Source organism: Argiope bruennichi, chromosome 8 (genome assembly GCF_947563725.1).
Source record: "Argiope bruennichi chromosome 8, qqArgBrue1.1, whole genome shotgun sequence".
NCBI lineage: Eukaryota > Metazoa > Arthropoda > Arachnida > Araneae > Araneidae > Argiope > Argiope bruennichi.
In genome coordinates, this window is record NC_079158.1 from 4,264,471 (window position 1) to 4,282,732 (window position 18,262).

Consider the following 18,262-nt stretch of genomic DNA (forward strand, 5'->3'; position numbering starts at 1 on the left):
ATAGAATTTCCGCTTTAAATTTATCACTAACTCCTTTTGTTTTGAAAGCTTTTTCGAGTGAATTGAAAAAGAGATTAAAACATCTTTGCTTATAAATGTCACTATTCTCAATTATACTTATCAAATCTACAACTTTAGCGGAAGATGCAAATTGAATATCTAGTTCCGTACACAAACTCTTTAATTCGTCTTTCTTCAGACTAGACAAAGACATAATGAAAATTTAAGTAATTGAACACTTACCCACAATAATTATCCTTGAGAATTGGTACGAGAGAATACGCGAAAACACAAAGAACAGAAACAGAAAACACCACTCAAGCTACAAGTTTCGGTTCCTAAGCCTACGCTAATCCACTTCGCATATTTTCACACACACACACACAAAAAAACGTAATCCATCGCTGATCGCTATTTCACCTCCTCCGAGACGGACCATATGAACACACGCGCACTAAATTTATGTCGATTGCTCTTACATTATTAAAAAATCACCACACAAGAATAAATTTGGACTCTTTTTCCTTTTATTCTGGCCATCATTGCTTAGCAGGCGCTGCCTTGCTACCGTACACACACTCGCTCACGATACACTGAAGTGTTTTTCCCTTTGCCGCAAGAGGGCAGGACAGTGACAGGTCGGAACAAAAGTAATAAAATTAGTTTAGTCATGTCAATCAATTTCTGTTTGCTTGATAATGCTTCAAATTCGAGAAATAAATTTTTGACGACGAAAATTGATGGAATTGCTTCAATCTTTGAAGTTAAGGGCACTGCCAAAGTTTTATTTTGGCATATATCTTGAAATGGAGAACAACAGAATGGCCGACCATTTATGAGTACTTATATGTCATCAAAATTTTTCGAACTATGCATAAAGGTTGTGGCTGAGGAGCTCTACCTTCGAGTTTTTTCTCAGAAAATGAACAAAACATATAGTATCTTTTCGATTTCTTTCTAAAATGGAGGGTGGATTATAACAAAGAAACCATTGCATAAGCTTTCATATGAAGTAAAAGTTCGTGATATCAGATCAGTGATCGGAATTATGTAACTGTTTGACTGGTTTTCGTTATTATTTTAAATATTTAAATGTAGTTACAAAGCTAAGTCTAATAATATAATTGGCGAATTATCGAAAAAAATCAAGTTTGGCGATGATATCATGATTTGAGTCTAACCACTTATTACCATATAATATTTACAATCAAATTACTCATTTTAGAAAATATCTTTAAAAAATAATTTAAGTATTGGAAATTATTACAGAAGCGTGCATATATTTCATTGAAATCATAAATAAAAAATGTATAGTACCTTAATATTTTGTTTAAAATTAATGGAAATGTTAAGAGTAAATTATTGAAGAATAGTAAATAAAATGTGTTGTAAGATTAATTTCTAGTAACGTTAGTGAATCAATTGACCAGAACAGCCAAAACTCACATAAAAATGATTGCTCGCTCACACTGGGGTTGCCAGATGCTACAGTCCTGATTCCCGTGGTCGTGTCTTTTCTAGAATTCTTTCAATCTTTTTGCTCTTCCAGGTCCAAAGTTCGTTCCTGAGGAATGCTTTATTACTACAGTCCTCCCAATAACTAGCTTGGATTAAAAACTACTCAATTTTTTAGTTGTATGAATTATTTATTTAAAAAATTAAAAATATTCATTCGTAAAACATTCCAGATGTTTCAGATGATTCCTTTTTAAATCTTAGTTTAAGAGCAATGGTATTGGTTTAAAGAAACCGTTCTAGTAACAAAGAAGCAGATTGGATGAATAAAATTATGACGTCAAATTTTTCCCTGCACTGAAAGGCGCTTGCATATGAATGTGTTAGCTGGTTTATTATTTATTTATTCGGAATTATACAAAACGTTTTCTAAATTCATTGTGTGTACATTTTCTTTGGGATTGTACACAGTGTGTAGTTATTATATTAATCACCTAATGAGAATACTTTAAGATTTAGAAAGAATAAATAGTGATATGTCATCCAACTTCGAAAAGTTTGAAGAATTACAGAAGGATGGAAAACGCCTTGCTGCTGAAGGCAAATTGCTTGAATCTCTTCATAAATTCGAACTTGCTAGAAAAATTAAAGAAACATCGAAGATTCTTAACCGGATTCAAAAACTGAAAGTAAGGGTTGTATGATTTTAATTTTGTATATATTGTTCTTACTACGGAGCAATATTAAATAATCAATTAAGATCACCTTAAAACTTTTTAAGCTATGTTTGTAATCACACTTTGCCTTTTTGCAAATTAAATATGATTTTAACTCGTTAAAGTACTTTCCGTTCTTTCTAATACTTTTCTAAAAAAATGGAGATGACTAACAGTTTTATAGGAGTGTATTTTTGAACGAACAAATTACACTCCATAATAAACTCTGTTACATCAGGAGGAATTGTGTTTTAATGAAAGCAGTTGTAACTAGATCTGAAATAGTAGAAACGGATGTACTGAATAATGACACTTCGTATGCAATAGTCCAAACTGTTTAATGACATTGTTGATTTAGATGAGCACCAATTCAATCTTATTCATTGTATTGTAACTGAAAAATGTGGAATGATAGAAATTTAATTTGATACAAAATTAAATGATTCAGAAAAACTTTTTTTTACATAATTTTCTTGAATAGTACTAGAATTTCTTTAGAACTATTAAGTTCTTTCTTTATGATAGCTAGTTTTTATTTGACAGACCATTTTGCCTTCATGTATTTTAATTGCATTTTAATATAGGATCTTTTGGTAACATTTTTTGTAGGATTTTATTTTTGTATTAACTGTTTATAGACCAATATTTTCTTTTGTAAACATCAAATAAATTTTTTAAAATAAATTTTTTTTTCATATTGATTTGAAGGGGAAAAATGATTATTTATAATTATGTTAATTTTATATTCATTAAATACATAAATAAGGTTTAAGCTAAAAATGAGCAAAGAACAATTCACAACCAATTTTTTCCTGAGTTGAACATTTTCTTCGGAAGCAGCAACAGATCTTACTTCTATCAATTAATGTTCTCCTATACGATAGAATTTCCAGAGCTGATTGCTTAACATGATTTTAATTTTGGGTGTTATTGCTGAAAATACTTTTATATTTTCAGTGACTTTTGGTCTAATGAATGTTAACAAGAAAGCTGAGGAGTGGAAAGAGATTCTAATCATTTGTGATAAATTAGAATTATTTCTACAGAATGTAATATGGTATTGAATGAAATTTTTTGCAAGACACTTTGGAAAATTTATAAACTATAAAATTTTCATTGAATGTAGATGAAATTAGATATATCAAACAGCAATTGAATATAAGCAGTAATGTGAGAATGCTGTTAATATTGGTAAATAAAGTTTCTCAATAAATATCTGAACCCCTATATATATATATATATATATATATATATATATACTATTTTATTCATCAAGCTTATTTTACTTACGAGTTTTTATTTAAAATAATTTATTATGAAGTTCAATTTTTTATTTTCCTAGCCTGTGTCATGTCTATATTTTGTTGAACAGATATACTAAAAAGTGTCCTTGAAATTTTGCAAATGAACTCAATTAAATAAATGAAATCAAGTAATTAAATAAAAAAATCAATGACAATCAAATCCATGAGAAAATAAAGTTATATTTTTCAGGTTTTCACAAATCCTAAAAGTGCTTAAAAGAAATAAAAAATATTTAAAAAAGCACAAAATTAAAAAAAAAAAGTTTGCTAAAAGCAAGATGATTTATACTGATCGCTAAGGGTTACAGACTTTGCAATGAATAAGGAAACCAAATTTCAGTATTTTTGGTGGTGAATAAAAATTCATGTTGCTGATTCAGTTGCAATGATATTCATTTTTTTTTTTTTTTTACCTTTCCATACAGGTTTAAATATGCATTATGATTATAGAAAGCTTTGTAAATCACTTAACATTTTAAATATAGCTTCTAAGTGTTACTCATGCATCAAATAATCAATTTGTTAATAATAAACTAAAACTGAGTTATTTGCGAATATAACTTAATAAAAAATAGTCATGTAGTATCTATAAACAAGTATTCCTGAATTCTTACTTAAATCATTACAATGTAACCTACACAAAAATGAAGATGGCATCTAATTAGATAGTAGCAAAAACTGCTCAGTTAATGACTAAACTTCGTGAAAGTTTTATTCATCTACAAATTTATGTTTACAGAAACATTTTTTTTTTAAAAAAAATATCATGCCAATCAGTAAAAGGTGTTTCATTAATTAATGGTGAAATAGTAATTATGGCTAATTCTATGAACTTGCACATAGTTCATTTTGTGAATTGATTATCACATTCAAGTCACAATATTTTTATATATAAATTACAAGATTGGAACATCTATTTATATTACTTTAGATGGGTAATTGTATTTATAACTATATGCTGTCCGTTTGTTTTAAAAAGATAATTTTTCAAAATATTCTGGAATTGTTCAGGATTATGATCAGAATTTTGTTATTAAAATGTTAGTGAAATTTCATTAATGAGTGATACTATATCATTATGCTGTCCAAATCAAGTTTGGAATTTATTATGTTTTGAATTGAGATTCATCAAAATGTCATTTTGAAGGGTCCCTTAAAAGATATCTTAAAGACAATGTAGTGCATATTTAAAAAAAAATTATATTCATGCAATTCTTTCTATGGTGAATTAATAACAGTTAGTAACATAAAATGGAATGCATCTGATGTTGTTAACTAATGATACAATTATTATTAGCTTTCTACATATGAGTTATTTCTAATTAGTTTGTTACTATTAGTAATGTTTTTATAAATTTTAAGCATCATTTTAGACTTTCTATTCTTTCTCTTACATGACTGTGTGAAATTTTTAATGTGTTTGCTTTTAATTACTTTTTTCAGGATGCTATTGGAGAAATTGAGAAAAAACAGGAGCCTGTGACAAAAAGGGAACAGGCATTTGGTCAAAAGTCTTCTGGTTCTGAAAAATCGCCTAGAATTTTGAATCAGATTCAAAATGTTGAGGTATCATTACTTGCAATTAAATTATTCTAAATATTTGTTTAATATTACAAAGAATAAATTTTTTTATTTATATTGATTCATTCAAATAATTATTGATCATTTTTACTTATGAACTTATTCTTTTTATTAGTAACATTAGCATTTTGAATTTATCCCTGTTTTGAAATTTAGAAAGTGCAATTTAATAGATACATTTTAGATTTTCATTAAATAAAGAAATGCTACTTTATATTATTTATTGTATTGATTTCTCTAAAATCTGATTCCTCCAATATTCTAGTGTTCCCAGAAGGGAGTATGAGAAATGCTTGGAATGCGGAATTACCACTAGCAATTTCTAAAAAAATCAAGGTGTAGCAAATAATTGAATTACTTAAGGAACTTGCCATCCTTAGATGTTTAGTAAAAGAGCCTGATAATATCTGCAGCTGAAGTTTACACTTTTTTTTTTTTTTTTTTTTTTTGTGACACAAGCAAGATGGCTTATACTATCTGCATATATTCAAGGAATAAAATTAAAAAAATCAACTAGTTCAAACAATGCAAAGTAGCTCAGCTGAATTTTGTTAAAATTCTTTGGTTAGAGTTGTTAACATACACTATTTGTACCCAACTATTACAAAGAGTTGTAACAAATATTTAAAATTAAGAAATATTCTAACCATTTTTTTTTTTTTTTTGTACTGATTCAAGTAATGCATTGCATTGGATAAAAGGCAGTGAAAATTGGACATCATTTGTATATTATAGAATATGAGAAATTACATTAGTGAATAAACTGGAAAATTGGTTTTGTGTACCTGAATCTATCAATCTGACAGATTTAATTTCTAGAGGTAGTTCTGCATGACAATTGTTGAATATAGAGTGGTTGCAAGATCCTTCTTGGCTCTTTTACCCATCTGATGAATGGCTAAGATCTAAAATCTCCTTAAATGAAGAGGTGTTGAAGGAAAAGAGGAAAGAAATAGAATCTTCAAAATATAAACAATTCCTTCATCTATAAGTTTAAAACTATACCAAACTGTAAGTATTGTTGTCTGGTTACTTCAATTAATTAAGAATTGTCATATTCCGAATAATACCAGAAAAAATGGATCGATTTTGAAGAAATTCTTGTAACTGAGTATGAAGTTATCAGAATGTAGAAAGAAAGCTCTCTAATTAATTACTCTTCTTTGTCTGAAAAAAATTAAAAACTGGGTGCTTTCAAAGATAAAAGCAATATCATCTGATTGAAAACAAAGCTTTTATTTTCACCAAATACTGAAGATTTTAAATGTCTGTAATTTTACTTATTTAAACATGAAGTTGGTAAGTGTATAGTGATACACTATCATGTAAAAAAATGGTCAAGCTGGAACTCAAATGCTGCTTAACATTTTAAGAAATCAATTATGGTTTTGGCACGGTAGAAAGACAATGATGTCGGTCTTATCCTAAAAATATTGTCTCTTCTTCTAGAGGTCTGTATATGAGAGGCAGTATTTGGCATCTGTGGTGTTGATCTGGTGGGGTCACTTTTTCTCAAAGATAATGACAAATTTGTCATTATCTGTTTTTACAAAGATTTTGTCTGTTCACATGCATATAGGGAATATACATTGAATTAGTTGTTTCTATATCTGCAATCTTTTTAAATGAGTTTATGCTGGTTCATGTCCCATAGAGGGCAATCTCTTGTGGAAATTCATCCCATTGACTGCTTTTTGGTGATGTAGATGGTGGAAGAAACTGATTGATATTCTTAAAAAGTTATTTGAAGAATACTTTGTTGATTTTTAACTTATGAACAGATGACAACGGTGTTATGTGATTGTAAATCCATAATTAATTCACGACAGTTGACATATGTTGTGGATAATGATGCAGAGCTAATTCCAATTACTCCTTCAGTGTTGCTGCAAGTTATCAAAATGTGTGGTGCTCCTAACTGTTATAGAATTGATCATTGGAGTCTTAACCAGCACAATAAATATTGACAGAATTTACAAAAGAGCAGATTTGGTTTTAAGATTTGGGAGCTTTGCTTCAGAGACCAGAACATAAAAGGGCTGCTGATGTAATAATGGTGATACTGTCTTGATTAGAAGCTACAAACAAAATGTATTAATTGGCCATTTGGGAAAATAATCAAGATAATCCCGGGAGAAGATGATGTTACAATGCTTGCAAGACAAAAAATTGTAAAGGGTGAGTTGTTTCAATTGATACAATGCCTCTATCCTTTAGAATTGGCAGCAACAGAGTCGGCTCTAGTTAGAGAAAAATTGCTAAGTACAAAATTAAGTGAGCAACCAACCTTCAGTCAATCAACTGTGATATTGAATCTTTCGAGGAGGCAAGAAAAACTAGAAGTGGTTGTGTCTTTGAGATGCCTCATAAACTGGACTAGTGAATTGTTGATGTAATTTTCTTATTGGAATTGTGACTATAATTAGTTGTAAGTTAAATTTTAAGATAAAAGTTAACTTAGGTGGGGGAATGTTACATTGATTATCATACTCTACATGATTATTATCTTTTTTTTTTTTTTTTTTTTTTGATATCTTAGTAAATTCAGTTTTGAATGGCAGCAGTCCATTTTGTTTATGAATGTAGAATGGTTTTTGAGTTATTTTCGTGTTTTGGATAAAATAATGCTATTTTGTGATTTAAAGCAAAGAGTATATATGTTAGAACTGTAAATAGACAGGTTGTGTTAAGGTATTTTTATGAAATAATTGACTACACCAACTGTAATCTGAATACTTTAATATTGAAACTCAAAATGGAACAGACTGTGAACAAATTTGAGAAAAAATGACTATAATGACTGACTATTTTGCAGAAGTTTTTTTATGTTTAAAAACCAAGAAGTAAATGCAAGTGTGATTTTTAGAGCTATGCTTTATAGTTATCTGCTGTTTTGCTACAGAAGTAATGAAGGATGAAAGTGGTAGACTAATAGAAGAACTAATGTCAGAACAGATGAATAGATTCGAATAGAAATTGAAGCAGAAACAAGTTTGAATTGATATGTACATTTATTTTTACACTTAATTTATTTGTGAAGCTCTAAATTTTTATAAAGGCTTCTTTGAGCCTTTTATTTAAAGAGAAAAATTATATTTATATAGTGCCAACAATCAGTCTTATCTTTAAAATCAAGAAATGACACTTATTGTCATCTATATTCTATAGCCCAGACTGTTTGCTCTAGAGCCAACAAATTTGGCATATGTATACCTTGGAGGCCTAGAATGTGCACCTCGGAGTGATTTTTAAAATTTTTTAATTAGAATTTTAATTAATTGAAAAATATGCAAAATTTCGGTGTTTTTCAGCTGTAACTTCTGAAAATATTAGCACAAAAATAATTTTTACATCATATTGAAGTTTAAAAAATAATCTTTTCAATTATACTAATGTTTTAACCTATAAATTAAATTTCTATTTTTAAGGAATTTTTAAAAATATAATTTAAGCATATTTTTCAACAATTTAATTCGCACAAAATAAAAATAAAACTTAATTTCCACGAGCATAGCAAAAAATGAGCTTTTATCAACGTGTTGCCATCACATTTACAAAAGCTCCAATTAAAAAATAAATTAATAACTACTGCAAATTAAATCTAGAAAAATATAATTTTCTTCATGTAACTTGAGTCAGTAACTTGAGTTGTAACTTAAATTTTCTTCATAAAATATGAAATGTGATATTTTCTTTAAAAAAAAAAAAAAGGATGATAAAGGTTTCTATGATCGTTTTCAATAATAAATATTATAACATATCTATATTATTTATTTTTTAAATCAGCTTTATTTAAGGTAAACATGGTTTAATATATGCAGGATATCCAAATACGGACCCAATTTCCAATTTGTAAATATTTAATAATAGACATATGTACTGTTTAGTATTGTTAAAATGTTCTAAATGGAGTATATAATTATATTTTATGTAACTTGAGTCAGTAAGGCCACTGATGAATTACGAGTTTTACAATTTTTCATACTCTGCTCTGTGAGCCATATTTAACGACATATTCTCGAGATACTAATATATATATCTATATATTTCTAATAAAGCTCAAGGTATGTGTGTGTAGGTGCTAAATAGGCCAGAGCATTTGAGCTATAGCTACCAAATTTGGCATATATATACCTTGCAGGTTGGAAATGTGCATCTCAGAGCGATTTTTTTTTTGTATTTTTATTTAAAATTTTAATTAATTAAAAATTAAGCAAAATTTTTGCATTTATCCGCTATAACTTCCGAACATAAGACAGCACAAAATTTTTACATCATATTGAAGTTCAAAAAATAATCTTTTTAATGGTATTATTGTTTTAACCAACAAATAAAATTTCTATTTTTAATAAATTTAAAAAAAATGAATTATATTTTTAACAATTTATTTCGCACAAAATAAATATAAAATTTAAACTGCACAAGTACGTTGCACATTGATGGGAACAAATTAGTTCAAATTAAAAAAAATAAGTTAACTGTCATTCTAAATTAAACATATAAAAATGTTACTTTCAGCACATGCTTGTATAAAATGAAATAAATATGAAAAATGATATTTTTTGAAAAGTAAATTGAAAGAAACATTTTCTATGATCTTTTACAATACCTATATTACAAATTCAATAAAACAGTTTTAATTTATGGCAAATATGGTTTAATATGTACATCTACTCTAATCGGAGCACAACAGCTAATTTGTAAATCTTTAGTAATAGACATACATCTGCTAACAAATGGTCTAAATCAGAGGTTCCCAAACTTTTTTTTCTCGTGGACCACTTTTAAAGTTTTACTATTTTCGGTAGACTCCCTGCTGCTACATTTCTAGTCTATTCCCAAAACTCCTAAAAAATATCACCCTAAATTGGGGGTATTAAGAAGGAAAAAAAAAAAAGTAGCACATTTTCTTGTGTCCTATTTATTAAAATAATACTTGTGGTTAATCAAAATTATAAACATTTATTATTACAAACAATCAACAATTAACTCTGAAATGTAAATCAACAATAAAAAATAGTCATACTTTTAATGAGACGGATGTAGTACTTGATGAATTGACAGCAAATTATCAATATTTGGCTTCAGTTTTGTAAGAAGTAATCTCAAATCGCCCCGTTCTGTGATGTTCAATTTGCTCCTTTTTTTTTCTTTTTTTTTTTTGTTAACAGGTTGGTAACGGCACTAAAACTTCTTTCGACAAGATATGACAAGGGAAATGCTATGAAAAATTTTCTCGCAATTTCCCACAGCCCAGGATATTTTTCGGGGATTTCTGCCTGCAGCCAAAATGTTTGATAGCCTTTTTTAAATTTCACCTTCAGTTCTTCGTTCGTACTGAGCTCAAGTAGCTCTTCTTGTAATACCACATTCGCTTCTTCCGTTTCATCAAATGGGGTTATGATCCATGGTGGTATTTCCATCGTCAGAATATCTTCAAATCTATTTTTGAAGTCATCACGCAGGGTATTTAAATGTAGAGCGTATGTCTGAATATCCTCATCAAGACATTCTATCTGTGACAAGTGCGGAAACTGGGAGAATTCGCGCCTACTAATATTTTGCTTCATTAATTTCAATTTACCAAGAAAAGCCGAAATTACACCCTTTGTTTTTATTAAATTAAGGCTGTCCCCTTATAACTGCAAGTTATCGTCATTGAATTTTATGAACAAATCTGTTAAATACGCAATGTCCGCTTTATATTTGATCAGATTTTCTTTTAAATCTGGTGCTTTAGTTTCCAGACACTATCACTGATTCGAAAAGTGAGTAAAATCTCGATAAGCATGCACCTTTCGACAACCAGCGTACTTCAGTATGTAAGAGCAGTCGTTGGAAATCTTCATCATTTTCATTGCACAATAGTGCAAATAAATGGGTATTCAAAGCATTGCTTCTTATTTTATTAACTGCTTTTAATCACAAATAAACGGGTATTCAAAGCATTGCTTCTTATTTTATTAACTGCGTTAATCACAAATTGAAGCGATTGGTGCAATCTATCACTCAAATTTTTCGTTACAAGGTGTTGTCGGTGGATGACACAGTGAATTGAAGTTAGTCCTGGTATTATTCTTTTAAGATGGCTTATAAACCCACGATATCGCCCAAACATGGCAGGAGCTCCATCTGCTGCCAGCGAAATAATGTTTGTAAATGGAATAGATTTTCCTGTAAAAAAAATCACGCAGGACATTCAATATCGATTTGCCTTTAGTGTCCGAAAGTTTTTGCGAATAGCAGCTCTTCTTCATGGATTTCTTCGTCCATTACTTTTTCCGGCACTGCAAACACTGACATCGATTCAGTCACAATCACACTTTTATGTTCAAAATCCTGGAAACCAATGTGTAACGTTTTGTTCTTGGCATTCGTATTTATACTAATGTAGACTGCAAGCACAGCGCAAGTGGCATTTCATCCCTTTGCAGGTCTAAACAAGCATCCCGGACGAGCGGGCACACGGGTGGCACTTTGCAAGTCTCGACATATGGTGTACACTTGTACTATTATCTATTGTTCTATTCAATTCTGTGTTTGAACTAAGTCTCGAATATTTTTGAGTACCTACCTAGTGAATGATGTTACCTGCCTATGTTGATAGGTAAATCCAAGCCAAAATTTTTGTTCTTTATTATGAAAACCAGAAAATTTTTCATGGACCCCCACTTACAACTTGTGAACCCCTGTTTTCTTTTCACGTTTACGTGGACCCTCGTGTGGTCTCCTATGGACCCCTGGGGGTCCACCTGGACCACTTTGGGTACCTATGGTCTAAATGAAACAATTATATTTAAGCAAATGGAGTCTATAAATGCTGATGAATTACATATTTTAAAATTTTGCTTATGTCCTCTGCTCTGTGAATCATATTTAACAAATTATTCTTGAAACGCTAATATTTTAAATAAAAAGCACCCCAATCAACTAAATCAGTCACTAAAGCTGGCCAAGTTATGAAGATTTCAATGTCGCTATTCTATAAAAACGATTGATTTTAGAACACTTCATTGACTATCTAAAAAAAAAAGTCACTCATCTCCTAGAGTTTCTCAAGAGTGATCAGCTTAGATTATGAAAATGTAAATTGTTCTAATCCTGTAATATTCAAAATTAATTAAATCGGTCTGATTTGAATGCAGAAGATAGAAATATTTATTTATTTATTTAAAAGTTGGAGTGTCAAGAATATTTTGAAGAATATGATTCTTTACAACCAAAAGACTGTCTAAAATTTAATACTGGTGAATTGTTGGTCGCCAAAGGCGGCTACTAACTTATAAATGATTATTTTGGTGACAGAATGCAATTTCCAAATCAGATGAATCAATTTTTTATAAAAATCTATAAGAAATTAATAATTGGATTTTTTTTTTTTAATAAAGGACATTAATCAGCACTCTTTGCAAATTGATTTATTTAATGCTAAAATACAAATTTCTTGGGAAGTTTGATTTATTTTCTCATGAGTGTCTATTAAACAAAATACAACTTTTCGTTGCTAACAAATAATTAATAAAATAATTCAAGACTCAAATTCTGCTCTAGAAATCTTTTTAAAATTAAGGCTTTTTAAAAAATTTGCTTTACTGTCTGACCTAATGAGGAAAAGTATTAAAGTATTTTATATGTGTTATTTGATCATATAATTTGAAATGTCTTATTTTTGATTTTGTGGTGGTATTCTTATTTTGCTGATTATTTATAGGTACCACATAAGGAAATTGCTATTCCTGCAGAGCTAACTCCTGAGATATTAAAGAGTTTCAATGAATGGAAAAGTAGAGCCATAAACTTGTCATATGAGTGCAAGTTTGATGAGGCTCTTCACTGTTTTTATGAAGCCCAGAAGCTGTGGGACTGTCCAAAAGTCAAAAAATACATTCAAGAGCTTGAAGTAATTTAAATTTTAATAAATTTTAGTGTTTAAAATTTTTTATTAATAACTAAAAATTGGTTGAAAATTTTTTGAAAGTTACGCTGTTTAAATCTGAAATTGTTGAATATCAGAAATTTTTAATAATAAAATGTCCAGCTTTCATAAAATAATATTGATTCTTTGCTTATTTGCTTAGTATGCAGTTTTAAAAGCAAAGTATATACATTTTTATGTTGGACAGTTTTTAAAATTTTATATTCAAGTTCTTAAAAGGTTTTAGGCCTTTCAACACTTATGAATCAAAATAAATTAATCATTGCTTTTGTATAAACAGCATTCTTGGTCTCACTGTTTGGTATGCATATAAAATTTGCTATAAGGAATTAAATCTTATTTTAGGAGATTAACAATTTTAAAAGAAGACAACCTAAGAGGCTCATTGGTCTGATATCAATGCTCCTATGATTTAATAGTTGATGCAATAACACACATAATAACATCTTAATATTAACCACTATTAAAAACCGAATTCCAATAATTTCAAAATTCAGATAATGAACTAGAAAATTTCCATGGAACAAGATGAAAAGAAGTTGCAAAAATTTTTAAAGATTATTCGTAGGATAAATTCTGTGTCCACATATTAAAAGTGGTTTATATTATAAAATAAAAGCAAAAGTGCAAATGTTTGGAGCAAAAGACTTTAATGCTGGCAAAAATGCCTGAATGATAGATGTGATTAAATATTAAAATAAACTATAAGAAGCTATAGTTGAATTGCTATAAGTAACATTTAAATTAATTTCAAAAAAATGTTTGAAATGTGAGAAATGGAATCGATGTCATTATAGAACTATTTTAAAGTTTTTAAAGATGTTGTAAAAATAGTTTTTGTGTGATAAGATGCTCTAATGTTATGACAAAAAAAAAAAATCATTATTATTTCACTCTTTCCTTGGAAGAGTAAGGCCTTTTTTAACCCGGCAGAAGGCGTGTGCCTAACACTGACGCTGCAGATCGCGCAGGGTGACTGGTTCACCCCAAACTGTTTCGTTTGAAAAATGTGCTATAAATTTAAAAAAAAATCATTTTATAATAAACAATAATTGCAATAGTTAATTAAGAAACATTAATTTTTAACCTATAAAAATATTTTTAATATTTAGGATGGTAATACATTCAGAAATCATATACATATATAAAAAAAAATTACATACTTGTATCAGTGAGTCTCAATCATTATACATTTCTGGCAAACATAAAACATATGATTTTTGCAAGTAAAATTATCGCATTTTGTGCAAGAAATTGTTGTTTCATTATCCCTGAACCTTGGGGATATGACACATCAGCCTTTGTCAGGTTTTGATCTTTTTGCTGGACGTTGCATCATCTCCTCTGATTCATTGGAAGTGGCTTCATTGATTTTTTGACGGAGTTCTTTAGGAAGCATTTGCATAGTTTTTCTTACCTTCATGTGTGGTTCTATAAGAGATAATGCTAAACTTTTTATGAATTTTCTTCTATTGGTATATTCTTTAGGAGGGGTCTTTGTTGACATTAGAGCAACTCTGGCATTTATCCCGGCAACGTTCAATATGCAATAAAAAACAACCATCGGCCATCTATTGGTTTTTCGAGCTATCGAATATGATGCAGACATTTCATCTACGGTATCGACACCCCCTTTTTTTGCATTGTAAAACTGAATAATTTCTGGTTTTTTATTATCATTTCCATCAATGCTGTCATCGCGATGCATAGTAGATAACAGAACTACACATTTTGATTTTTTAGGGACGTATGATACTAGTGTCATATTCTTCTGAAATCCGAAAATAGACGAATTAACATCTCTAGATTTTGTTTCTATGAACGCTTTGAGAATTTCAGCTTTATTTTTCTTCAGGGTTCCTACAATTGTTATTTTCTTTGATAAAAGTTTCTGTACTAGAGTATAACTTGAGTGTCCATTGTTACATTTTGGCCAGATCCAAACAAGGGAGTACACAAACGTTTGGTAATTTCAAATGCCAAATTTTCAATTTTGAGCAGACCTTCCGGTTGTTGTCCTGCATATATCTCCATATTGTAGCTGTAAAAAGTTCTGGAATCAACTAAGGCAAATATTTTGATTTCGTACTTTGGTGGTTTCATGGGCATATACTTTCGAAAAGAACATCGCCTGCGAAATTTTTCTAACTTCTCATCGAGTGTGACATATTCTCCGACGGTATATGTTTTTAGACAATTTTCATTAAAATTAGCAAAAAATTCTCTCGCAGCTGCAAGTTTGTCAACTTTTTTCCGAGTTTCACGATCGGTCACACTGTCTAAACATAGACACCTGAGAAGAAAAATAAATCTTTTATATGACATTGTGTTACATAAAATTTCAATGCCTGATCCATCAGTAGCCCACAAATCCTCTGCATTTGTATGCGATGACTTATGTAAGCCATATAAGTACAAAAGTCCAAAAAGTGCTTTGATTTCGACCTCATCTGTTTTCTTAGCGTCCCAATCTCTGGCATAATTTACCGATATTTTTTCGATATAAATATTTGTACACTCTATTATATATCATATGATTTTATCATTGAAAAACAATTCCCAACTTTCCAGAGACTCCTTTATATTACGTGCAATTCCTTTTACTCCTGGTAAATGAGATATCGCATTCTGAGAAGACATTTTCACTTTTTGATTTGGTTTTTCTTTCTGAAACTGTGTTATTTTTGCTTACAAAAATTCTTTCTGCTAATTCAGATTCCATTCCTCGTTTCCATCATTCTCCTCAAATTCACTTTCGCTATCATGAGAACTGTATATTTCTTCATCAGTTTCATTCTCACTGGCTTGATCAATATCTTCTTCAGAAGATTCAACTTCATCTAATAGATTTCTCAAGCGTTCCATCTCTTTTTCATACTCTGTTAATTTACGTTTGTACACCATTTTTTATAAAGTAAACCAGCAAAAAAAACTACGAACACACTCCAAAACACAAGACTACGCTGTCTATAAGAAAAAAATTCGAAGCGATACTGGTCGCGCGGGGCACTGAATCACCCCGTTACATATGAATTCCAAGAAATGATTGCTACACGCGAAGAAAGGAAAGGCAGGTGAAAAATAACAATACAGATACCAAGGGGAGTGTCAGGTAGGAGGATACTAAAAGGATTTTTGAATGCAGATAAATATTTTTCCCACGGCTGTTTATTTTCGAAGCATGTTGTGACTCTGTGCCCCGCGCGCCTTCCACCAGGTTGATATTGCGGTTAATTTTTCCATGTACTAAAGAAGATGTAAATTTCATTCAAGTCCGTTGAGGAATATGGAATTATATGATTCAAAGGGACAGGCATTCTATTTTGTATACATAAATTAAGCACTTCCATAGATTTTTCTTTTAATTTTGAACATTTGGATGTCTTATTATTATGGCAGCCTTTTCTGCATTATCTGGATTGAATTGTGAACATATTCATTTTAAGTCTTTAAGCACTTCAATGCCAATTTCATTAAAATTTAAATTCTCATTTGTTTCAAATTAATCACAATTTATTTTCTTTTATGTATCACTAATAATCTGTTTTAATATTTTCTCATTGTCATGCTAAATACGATGTTTATAAAGAATTTGACCAATTAAATTATTACTACGATAATGATTCTTACATTAACTTAGTTTTTATCAGTTTCTCATCAAAATTGGTTCTGAAAGGAATCTGAGTTTTGATGCTATATTGTTACCCTGCATACCCTGCATTACCCTGTTACCCTGCATTTTTTCTTTTTTAAAATGAAGATTGGAATTAATATCTGGATATTCAGTAGTATGAGATTAAAGCACAGCTTGGTTTTAGATTCATTGAAGGAAGTGACAAGAAAAGTGTTAGATTTATAAATAATTTCCTTTCTACATGAGCACTTCAATTTTTACTTATAGGCATTTGTGGAACATTTATACAGACTATCTCACTTTCCACTTCTTTTTATGAAGATATCTAAAACAATACTTATAACTCCAATCTATTTATAACTCCAGACCACATACAATCATTAAATTGAGAACAGGTATTGAAAGGAATTGCATACAAATATAACTTGCAAAGCTTAGCATTGCTATAGTTTTATTGAAGGGCATTGTCTGTTTTGCATATGAATAACAACAAACAGAATCTTAACTGTATTTGTAAACCTCCAGTAATTGATTCATATTATTAATTTATGAAATGTTACATTCAAAATTCTTTATTTTATTTCACAGTTGTCAACATGTATGTAAACATCTTGTAGATGCAAATTAAAGAGAAAATTCAAAACAACTTTTTGATAATAAACATTAAATATTATTCAGAGAAAAGCAATTAACATTTGTAAATATTGCAGCAGAATAACCCAACTTTTAATTCCCTTTGAAAAGAATTATTCTGTATAGGTGAGTGGTTAATAACCTTTTTTCTTATTAAGAGCCAATTTTGGAGTTATATCTAAAAAAAAATTGTAATTATAGAGTTGCAAACTAGTATATTGTATAGTATATATCTAGTATTGTAAAGTATATATTTTTGAAATCTGAGCCTAAACTGATTTTTTCCATTTCAAAATGAGTTTCCTCCCCTTTGCTTACTTTTTCTATTTTAATAAAATTTGCTATATTCTTTCATTCTCAATATTATTATAGTCATAATAATAAAATATAAGTATTAGTAGAAAAAGCAGTTTCAAACTTTAGATAGAAATTATTTTCAATATTTATAATGTGTTTACTTTTTATGAATAATATAATTAGATTTTATAAATAAGAAACAGTATATAGTTTCTGGTGAGATTTTTATTGCTTTCTTTTTTCAATATTCTGTAATTCTCCAGGAATATCCAGAATATTTTTGTGTAAATTTGATGAATATGATATTACTTTCATTTGCAAACCACACAGCAAACTCAGTGTCTTGCTGATTTCATAATTGATTTTTTACAAAATAAAATTCATGTTTGAAAATGTTAATCGGAAAAATCTCCGAAAATCATCAGTAACCAGATAGATAAGTTTTTAATTGAATATAAGTGTCTATTAAACAACTATTCTGAATAAAAATAATTTGATCTTGCCATTTAAGATTTATTCAAATCATTTATGTAGCAAAATAAGGATTAAGACCATACCTTTAATATATAATTATTTGATTGCTCTATCTGAGATACTGCTTGTTTTATACAGTCAAAATAAAGGGCCTAGAACTGAACAAGAGTAGTAAAATGAGGTAGTAATTTTTATGAAACATTGATAGGAATATTTCTTTCACTTAAATTAT

The 18,262-nt window shown here is 29.2% G+C and overlaps 1 protein-coding gene across 3 annotated transcripts in view; it reads left to right on the top strand.

Annotated features, from left to right (window-relative positions):
• The first annotated feature begins 1,560 nt into the window (after positions 1-1,560).
• Positions 1,561-18,262, top strand: part of LOC129980537 (DNA excision repair protein ERCC-6-like) — a 120,904-nt gene continuing 104,202 nt past the window's right edge. For 2 of the 3 annotated variants that reach the window (XM_056090876.1, XM_056090877.1), the window contains exons 1-3: positions 1,565-2,144; positions 4,919-5,041; positions 12,768-12,956. In XM_056090876.1, the coding sequence (XP_055946851.1) occupies positions 1,992-2,144; positions 4,919-5,041; positions 12,768-12,956 (465 nt within the window). In that variant the 5' untranslated portion in view covers positions 1,565-1,991. Of the gene's footprint in view, positions 2,145-4,918; positions 5,042-12,767; positions 12,957-18,262 lie in introns of all 3 variants that reach the window. The other variant, XM_056090878.1, reaches the window with a different exon arrangement.